The 10,444-nt window shown below is 34.6% G+C and overlaps 2 protein-coding genes across 2 annotated transcripts; both read right to left on the reverse strand.

The window, feature by feature from the left end:
* On the reverse strand, positions 5,444 to 6,949 carry LOC108662821 (cinnamoyl-CoA reductase 2-like). The gene is made up of 5 exons (XM_018124414.1): positions 6,835 to 6,949; positions 6,391 to 6,563; positions 5,791 to 5,973; positions 5,711 to 5,729; positions 5,444 to 5,652 (listed from the first exon to the last, which is right to left on the reverse strand). Exons 1-5 carry the CDS (start codon positions 6,947 to 6,949, stop codon positions 5,444 to 5,446), a joined length of 699 nt encoding a protein of 232 aa, XP_017979903.1.
* Positions 7,863 to 10,234, reverse strand: LOC18594738 (cinnamoyl-CoA reductase 2). The gene is made up of 6 exons (XM_007022366.2): positions 10,024 to 10,234; positions 9,595 to 9,764; positions 9,233 to 9,418; positions 8,975 to 9,137; positions 8,250 to 8,439; positions 7,863 to 8,112 (listed from the first exon to the last, which is right to left on the reverse strand). Exons 1-6 carry the CDS (start codon positions 10,133 to 10,135, stop codon positions 7,980 to 7,982), a joined length of 954 nt encoding a protein of 317 aa, XP_007022428.1. The 5' UTR covers positions 10,136 to 10,234; the 3' UTR covers positions 7,863 to 7,979.

Consider the following 10,444-nt stretch of genomic DNA (forward strand, 5'->3'; position numbering starts at 1 on the left):
TCCTGGTGGTGGAAAATTACAATTTTGCCCCTGGGGTGGCAAAATTACCATTTTACCCTTTTACTCCAAATTATACCGAAATTAAAATTTTTCACTTCTAAACCTCAAATCTTACTCCAATGAGTCAAATTATACTCCAATAAGTCAAATGAAGCCAAAAAAATCTTTTCTAAAATTCTCATTTTGTCCCCAGGTGGCAAATGACCATTTTGCCCCTAAATAGCGAAAATTTCGGTTTGAGTCTAAATTGATCCTCGAACTCCGAATCACCATATTAAACCATTCTGGGACTTTAAAATTCTTAATTTCATCGTGAATTCTCTATTTGATCTAGTTCGATGCTTAAATCAACTTTATTGTACCTCTAGGTACAATACCGACTTTTGTAAATTTTTCAGGACCCTCCTAGCATGCAAACATGCTATCCATCACATGTATGTCATGATAAATATTTTTATAGAGTCGAGCTTGTCATCTTCTCCCCCACTTGGATCAACCATATGATCCTTCTTCTTGACTGATTTCGACATCCGGCTAAATATTAATATTTTAATATTATTTTATTAATAAAATATTATTTTATTCTAAAAATTTTATCTTGTCTCCTTGGTACCCAAAATACCTTATTATGCCTCGCTTGACTTCCAAATCGCCTTTTATCTCACAAATTCTCCTCCGATAAAATTATTATTATTTTATTATTATTTTCTCACTTGCGAAATATTTTATCCTAAACTACTCCTTTCGTCATTTATCACTTTTAAACATTTTAATTGACCTCAATTTGCATTCGATTAATTTTATTTATCACCATATCAAAGTATGGGGTATTTCAATTTAAATAAATATTCAATATATGCCTCAAATATTCATAATTTCAAGAAGTTTATGCATATTAACTCCAATACATGTCCAAGATATCATTTTGCACTAAGCACCCTTTTTAATTTTCATCATGCATTTCCAAGCACTATCAATCAAGCATTTAAAGAAATTCTTATAAGAATGACAATTCAAGAGAGAATTTTCTCAACAAGTGCATATCATCATGAAAATATCATCATTTAGCCTTTTTGGTAATCTTTTTTCCATAGTATTTTCAAGAAAGCATTTCAATAAGATTTCTCCTAATTGTGAATAAAATTATCAAATTAAAGAGAAGTTTTCTCATCAAGGCAATATTATTATCAATGAAGCATTATGAAGACATTTTGCACTTGTTGTAATTATACAAGAGTATATTATGATCAAGTAGACAGAAGCATGATTACATGTAATAACATGGTTATCTTCATTAATTATGATTTTAATTATGTTCATAGAAGTGTGTCACATCCCATTTCCTGGAAGGATTGTGACCAGTGCATATATTCTGACAGTTATGGCCTGTTGGTCCAAGCAAGCCTCTTAACCTTAATCAATCATCAATCACATATAAGCATAGATAAATGTAAATATAAATATCCATGCATAGGCATAAGTACACAATTACGGACTTCTCAACATAACAAGTGTACACACTTTATTCATAAAATATGTACCTAGTACAATTAACATAAAATCTGAAAAGGGCACCCCAAGTGCTCATATAGGCCCACAGACCATCATCCACAATATTCATATAATCTCAGGAAAAATGATTCGTCAATTCAAGGCTTAACATTTGAGTACCAACATGTATACAAAGAAACCAAAATATAAAGACTGACTCATCAACGGAACATGGCCCAACTCTCTAGGCATCAAATGGCTACTAGATACCTACCAATGAGAATTGAAAGAATCACATCTCTATGACACTGGCTTCTAGCAAAAGAGTGCTATCACTAATCTACAACAAAAATAAATACAAATAATAACGTGTGAGTTGCAAAGACTCCATAAGTGGATACTGGGAAGGGGACAAGTCATCGGATAAAATTATTTCATAAACATGCAACATTCAACATGTATGAGTTAGAAATTTTTCCTTATTACTATAATGATCATGAAACATAGCAGATGAACATCATTCATGTAGTATTACATGGAAATCAACTTTGTATAAGCCTTTAGACATCATTTACCTTTAAAATTCTCATCAATTTCACTCACATAACCTATTTTGCAATTAAAGTGAAATGTATCGATACATTTTAGATAGAAAAGCTCCTAAAGCTTTTTGTTTAGAATGTATTGATACATACTTCGTATGTATCAGTACTTTGAACTGAAAATCCAAATTTTGGGGCAAAATTTTCCATTGTTGCTAATTATAAGTCCTCTTACCTTTTAAGACTAATTACAAGGCTAATTTCTATCTAACCAAGCCTACATTCATGCCACAGTAGATATACATCATAATCAATACTCAATTAACACAACATACAAACATTTCTAACAACATTACAACATTGTCAACCATAAATCATTAATTCATACATTATGATGTTTTGAACCCATCAACCTTGGCTTGGCAATGTTTGACCCCATTGCACCTTGGGTCGGCAATGTGCAATCCTCATTGCACCTTGGGCATTTATGATGCATTATAGGAGTGGAGTAGTCAAGACACCCCGAATGTGGATTTATACCTCACTCAAATCAAGTACTCATGCTCATATCGCTTGGTTTCTGTAAAATACCTAACGTACTAGCATATAACATCAATCATACATGCTTAATCATCTCATGTAGTATATGGAATCTACATCAAACACACATTCTCATGGCATTCATCATGCATACTTAATCACCTCTAAAGATATAAGGAATTTGCATCATATACACAATCCCATGGCATTCATCATGCATACTTAATCATCTCATTTGGTGTATGGATTGTACATAATATACACAATCCTATGGCATTTATCATACCAAACATGCACATTGTATCATTTATAAATAAGCCTACAATATCTCGTACCCACACTAATCTGAAAACCAAAGTAATCGAGTGGACTTCAACATAAGGTTCTTGTCCCCCTTTGTTGAAAACTAATACATAGTAGAATATTTACATACATAATAGGTTTGTAAACTTTTTGAAAATCATTATGTCAATCATATCACAATCACTAACAATTTATTTTCTTAGAAAACCATTTTCATTCTTGAAACTAAAATCCTTTGATAAATCATTTTAGAGATATCATTTCAACATGCATAAATACTCATTTCAATAGAAATCATTCTAGCTTTACATATCAAAATAGTTTGAAAGTGGTGTATCCATTCACCTTGATCGAAGACTCAATCACCTTGATTAAAGACTCAATCACAACATTTCTCTGGTGATTTCCTTAGAGTTTTCATTGTTCCTATCATACAATAATCATAAAAATCGATTCCTAGACTTAAAACCTTAGAATAATCATTCTATGAACTTTCAAAAGTTATCCACTTTTGACTAAGTCTATTTTTTCTCACTCAACCCATTCTAAAATAAATAAATCTTCTACTTTTATCTTAGATGAGCTTAGTTGACTTGAAAAACCACAAAACCTTTAACTTTAGTCCTCTAATAGAATTTCTAGACCAAGAAACAAAATTTCCAAGATAAAAAAGATAAGGCTTTAAGGTTTTCAAAGGTTAAAAATGCCATTTTTATCATTAAATCTCAAAACTAAGCTTAGAATCATCAAAAGAAATGACTTTTGCTCAAAAAAGAGTTGAGAGATTTTTGGGAGAAGTTTACCTTTCAAAAATGCAGTTAAAGGCTGCAAAACCTAGGGAAATGTGATATAATTGTAGTTTTAAAGGCAAAAATAGCATTTTTCCCATTTTAATTTTCTAAAAACGACATAATGTGTAGACACCCCAATTTGTCCAGGTGTAACAAATTTAAAAAAGGTAAAAAACTATGAAAATCAATTCAAGTAGAAGTGCAACACATTGGCTCTAAATATAGCCAAGCCTCAGATTTTGAGGGGGAAGAAAAAAAAAAGAGTTTTTGGAGTTTGAAATTTTTGATTTTTCTAGATCTAGGAAAATCAGCTTAGTTTCTAAAGAAACTATTCCAATTAAAAGGACAAGAGCACTGAGAGAATTTTTCTGAAAAAATTTGGTAAAATTCCGTTGCTGGTGAGCGGTAGCCAACGACGGTGGAAAGGCAGTGGTCGATGACTGGAATCTAAAAGAGGAAGAGGTTTCTTTTCTTTAGAGGGAGGAGCTCTCAATTAGAGAGAGAAGAAGAAGTGGGAAATAAAAGAAAAGAAGGGAAAGAGCCTTTATACTATAAGCAAAACAATGTAGTTTTGTGTCAACTAAAAAGAAAAAGTTTGTGCGTTAAATCTCATCGATCCGACCCCCTTCAATTTATTTGGGTAACTTTAACCCAATAGTTTGGTTTTCTCAACCCAATTAGGTGAGTTCTTGTAATTTTTTTATTTTATTAATTTGTTTTTAAATATCTTGAATTATTTTCTTTTATGATTTATTTATTTATTTATTTTATCTTTCAAAGTTAGGAATTAATACATAATTGATATAAGTTTTCCAATGATGAAATCTCAAGAAAACCAAAGTGGCTTCTTGAGAATTTCTAGGTGAGAGAATCTTCCAAAATTTTACTATGAGTGTTTGAGAGATTTTGGAAAATTTTCAATATCAAGATTTTTTATTTATTTCAAATAACTAATAAATTAGAAATAGGAAAGGGAAATAGAATTAAAACATTGAACTAGATTTTGTTTAATAAGGCTTAAAGGACACATAATTGATAAGGTATCAATTAAATAGGCATTGTGGGGGTGCTAATACCTTTTGAACCTAATCTGCTTCGTAGACTAGAACCTATTATTTTTAATGAGCCTAAGTCAAGCCTAGGACCTCATAAAAAAATAGATTCACCTAGATGGTCAATCACAACTAAATAAAAAAAGATTGATGTCGACTCCTTTTAAGTCAAACTATTGAGTTCTAGGACTCAACACATTATGACATAATGTATAGATAGATCGGGCAAATGTATCAATACATTTGGATCTAAAAATATTCTATCGATACATTTGACTATGTATCAATAGATCTACTTTTATCTTGAATAAGATAGAAGCTTATGGCTAATTGTTGACTAACTATTATTAGTCAAAACGTCACTTATCATTTTATACCCACGTGATGCAGATGTGACATTAACATAAAAGGTGAAAATGTCATTTAGCCATATCATTGCATTGCATGATCATATTATCATGTTAAATCACCATATGTTATAACATATCAACATATCACATTAGTCTCATATGATATAAAATAACAAATGACGATTTAACTAACAACAGCTAGTCAACCATTAGTTATAATAATATATTTGAGCTAAAATAAAATTATAAGAACTTAATTGAACGTAATAAAAAAATAAAAATCAAATGGGTTGAGGTTATAAGTGAAATATGTAAATGAGAACACTGCTCAGAGTTACTGCACATCATGCCTGCATGTAACAACTCTAATGCACTTATGGTTTATAAATGGCATGGTCATCATCACTCTCAGTAGAAAAACCTTGTAAAAACTTGAGGAGGTATAAACTGCTGCTGTTCATGGTTGGTTGCAGCAATGGCCCAATAATCACGGAAGGGCAAATTGTTACTATGCTGAGTCCACTTCTCTTTGCATACTCCCAAGCTTCACTTTCTGCTGCAGTCTTGGAAAGCAGTACAATTGCTGGCGCCCACAGTAACATACATAAAAATAAGGGAACCCAAATTTAGACGACCTCTACTTGCAAATAGTGACTCTGCCTATCTACCCGAATAGAACTCATTGGGCATAAGGAGCAGTTGCAAGTAATCGAGTTAGTACCTTAATTTCCTTGCAAAATGCCAAGTCAGACCAGCAGTTCTCGTTCATGACCTGACCCTTTGGCCATTTAGGATTCAGCGCAATAGCCCCAATGGATGACACAACCACGACCTTCTTAACTTCTGTCTTCAAACATGCATCGAGTACATTTCGTGTGCCAGTTACTGCTGGTTCCATTAGTTCAACCCAACCCATGAAAGGGATAATAATAGCCATTATGAATCGCCCTTGTATTAAAACCAAGCGAAGTCACTCTCTCTTAGTCCAACTTTAACTGTTTAACCATATAAAAAATCACCAAGAGCCGATTGAATGGGTAGACGGGGAGCCTATTTGTTCTTCTGAACGAAACCATGTTATCAAAATCAAAGTTTGGGTTAAAAGTTGTTACATGTTACCCGCTTTAAAAGAAATAATGTTCAACGTTCAAATCCTCTATCCCTCCCTTGGACTCTCTCATATGTACCAAGAGAAGGAATAAAACCATGTTACACCAGAGTGGGACTTGGAGAAGTGTATTGGATTAAAACAATAAACCTGAATTTCACCTCGGATGACCAAATAAAAAGAATCAAATTGGAAGACGGACAACAGACTTGCCTCAGAATTTATTACAGCGTCTGCTGGAGGAGCAGGGCTAGCAACATGGAAAACGCCAGTGCACCCAGCAATTGCAGCGCAAAGACCATCACTGTTCAGCAAGTCCGTCTGGAAGAGTTGCAAGTTTTCTGAAGCTTTGTCCAGTTCCTTCAGATGAGCGTTCTTATCATCCCCTGACAACAACACAGACAGGCTATGTTCTTTAGAAAAATTTATAGTGCTACCAGCTCTAGTTGAAGGAAAACAGATTTATTTGCTAAAGAAAAGAAAAATAGAAAGCATCTTTTTGCATTACTCCTTCAGAAATCTAGCTCAAATGTAACAAGAATTCTTAGCTTAGATATAAAACAATTTTTTGGCATCAAATACGAGATTCCACCAAAGTTTCAAAGCAATGGAATTGAAAGGGGAATGAAATTTGTAAGGGGAGAATAGTGAGAATACCTGGGTCCCTAACAGTTCCATGGACATGGTAACCCTTTAAAAGCAGAAATTTGATGATCCATGATGCCAGGAAACCCCGTGCACCGGTCACACAGACTCTTTCTTTCCCTCCCATCATCTTTCTTGCTCTAATCAACAAGAATTGTCCAGCTTCTGAGTTCTTATATATAGTGTTGTAGCTGCCTCCCGTGCACTACGTTGACAAACAGAGTAGACAACTTTTCTGGTCTGTTGCCTTGAATTTTGTGTTTTATCCTTGGTATTATTTGAAGAGGAATGTTTCTGAAATGTGCATTTGTTTTCGACATTCTTTTTCTGTTTGATATTTCCAAACCTTTAGGTGATATACTGATATCATTGTAGTTATCACGAACAGTGTATGGAACAATTGAGTATGCTTTTTAGCTTTAATACATGGGATGAACCATACAGCATACGCAATGGAATGGGTTGTAGAGGGATGACTAAGGTGCTCTTCGGAATCTTTTTGTCATTTCTAGGGAGCCTGTAAATGCCTGAAGATGATTGTTCCATCCCCTAGACAACCTGAATTTTTTTTCTCATGTTTTCTGATGTTTCATGCGGCATAAACCATGACAGGAAGTCTTGGGCTCTGTATGGTTTTGCTGTTTCTACCACTTAAGGGTAGATTTTTTTGTACACATTTTATATGTAATGAAATCTGCTAAATTGCTTTTCAAAAAAAAAAAAAGAAACATATGTAATGCTCACCCTTCATGTGAATCTTACTTCCTTTCCCCATTCTTGAACATAAAACACTCAAACTGAATTATCCAAAGCAGGTAATGTTGAACAAATTCGTTGCCACCAGCTGGGTAGAGAGGAGAGGAGTAATATTTTTAAGTTAGGAGCTGCAGGTTTCTCATTACTGCTCATGCTGCATAACCAGGGCAAGTGCCCATTACATCCGCAATCCTTTTCCCAATGCCCATATGGTATACGCCCCCCTCCCCTTTTTTTGATTCTAATTATTTTGGGGTTACTTAAGACCATTATTAGATAACATGGGAAGAAGAGAAAGCTCATAAATGCAAGGCAATCATCATATTTATTAATCCGGATATAATCTGAAGGAAACCAGAGAGTCAACAACAATAAGGAACAACCAAATAAACTATTTTCTTTTAATCCAAGATTCCAGCCTTTCTATAGCTCTCAACGGAATCCACAAGAGTTTCTTCCAATGGCCGATAACTCCAGCCCAGCTTCTGTAATTTTTCTGAACTAAGCATATCTTCCTCCCCTATCTCGATGAAGCTGCTAACACAGAAATGATTTAGAAAATCATACATTGGAAAATCTTAAGTGATAATATGGTAACAAACAGATTCCTTAAGGGTATACTGTTATACTAGATTCTATCATGAACCAATTTTCAGCAGCAAGAGACGTACCTTTTAGGATAATTGTAGTTAGGAAATATACTTCTCGACTTATCAACAAGGTCACGTGCCATGATAGAGTGAGCTGTGCATATGTACCTTCCTTCAGCCTCTGGCTTCTCATACACCAAAAGCAATGCTTGAGCCACATCACGCACATCTACTATGCTCCAATGTTGGTTCTCCAGCGAGTCGTACTCCTCTGAATCAACACATTGCAATAGAAAACCAAATAGAATTAGAACAGAATGCCACAAGAAAAGATCATGTTTAAGTTCAAAACAGAAAACTTATAACATATTCCTTGCAAACTTGGTCATAAAGCCTAGAATTTGTTACAAAATAAAAAGTAATAAGCACAGAGCTGGAAGACCATAATTACAAGAATAAAGAAAATTTTCAAGCAACAATAGTTCCGATACTACGAATTACAAGATTTAAAATTTGAAAAGCCAAGTAAATTTGGTATTAACAGAAGAAGGAAGCTACGAGCTGTAGTTCTAAATTGCAAGGCCACAAGGAATCAATGAATATTTGGCCAAATCTGTAGCAGAGTACCAATCTAGAATACCAAGTAAAGGTAGTATAACTGTCAAGGCTATAATATTCTCTTGTTTCTAAAAAATAAGTAATACTTCAGTTAACTTTCGGAACCATGCAATCCAGGTGCACAAAGCCAAGCAACTTGCACTCATGGTGGAGTACAGAAGCATATGTACAGTAGGAGTAGGCACCACCTTTTAAAAGTTTAATGAGGACCAAGCTACTAGCATTCACAGCGGGCTGCAGAAGTGGCCCTAATATGAGAGTAGGACAAACAGTGACAACATCAAGCCCAGTCCTTTTTGCAAGCTCAAAAGCCTCACTCTCTGCTTCTGTTTTTGAAAAGCAATACCAATTCTGGAACAAACAAAGAATAGAGATTAAGAGTGACGACATTATCTTACTATTAATGAAAAATAATAGAAAATTTCAAACTTTTTCTAGTCATATACCTTCGTTGCTGTGCAGTATTCCTTGTCAGACCAACAAGCCTCATCCTTGATTTGACCCTTGGGCCACCTGGGGTTCCAGGAAACAGCACTTACAGAGGACACAACGACAACGCGTTTAACATTTTCTTCAAGACATGCTTTAAGCACATTAAGTGTGCCCTTTACAGCAGGTTCGATCATTTCCACCTACAAAAGTCGCTGCACACATGTATGAATATATGACAACGCTTTGTGTAAGATGGTAAATGAAAATATTGGGCGATGATTGATGAATAAGGTGAGGAGGACGTAAAATTGAAGGCAGATAAAGTGAGAGTGATAATAGTAGTTCTAAAGTAAATTGACAAATTGAGCGGTCTTGCCTGGGGATTAGGAACGGTGGTGGAGGGTACAGGACAGGCAACATGGAAGACACCGGTACACCCTTCGATTGCGGAACAAAGAGAATCATAATCTAGCAAATCTGCCTTGAAGAGTTTGAGGTTGTCGGATGCTTTCTCGAGTTGATTCAAATGGGCATATTTGGCATCCCCTGTAAAATTCATGCGAAAATCCAAATAGCTCAGCCAACAAAAACACAGAAAAAGGACAAGGCATGCGAGACCCAATCATCCGACGGTAAACCCACAGATTAAGTTAAGATATTGATTGCTACTACTAGTCTGGTGTTGCCCAGAACAGAGCAGAATCAATACAAAATACTCAGGTCAGGTGGCGATCGAGCAGACAAAGTAATCAAAACGAAATTAAGGTCGAAACTCGAAAAGGTAAAGAAGAATAGTGATTACTACCAGGTAGTCTCACGGTGGCGTGGACAGCATAGTGGTTGGAGAGGAGCAGCTTGAGAACCCAGGACCCAAGGTAGCCCCCACCCCCCGTCACACACACTTTTCCCTTAGCCATCGACGTTTTCGCACTTTCTCCTTCTATCTTTAGCTTACTAGTCACTTCGTCTATGTTAGAAAATTAGTAGAAGAAGGAAGGAAAAAGTTCTCTCACACACTTTTTTTAAAGAGTTATTGTTTACTATGAAGATTTATAAATAAAGACTTTTTAGGATATAATAAGCTTTTTTATAAAATGTTTTGAATGAATTTTGACTTAGAAGTATATTTTATTTATAGATGGTGATAGGTTGTATTTATTGTCTTTCAATAAATGTGTCTTTTTCACTTTCGAAATATATGTTTGTACTATTTTTCATAAATATAT

Source organism: Theobroma cacao, chromosome 7 (genome assembly GCF_000208745.1).
Source record: "Theobroma cacao cultivar B97-61/B2 chromosome 7, Criollo_cocoa_genome_V2, whole genome shotgun sequence".
Lineage (NCBI taxonomy): Eukaryota > Viridiplantae > Streptophyta > Magnoliopsida > Malvales > Malvaceae > Theobroma > Theobroma cacao.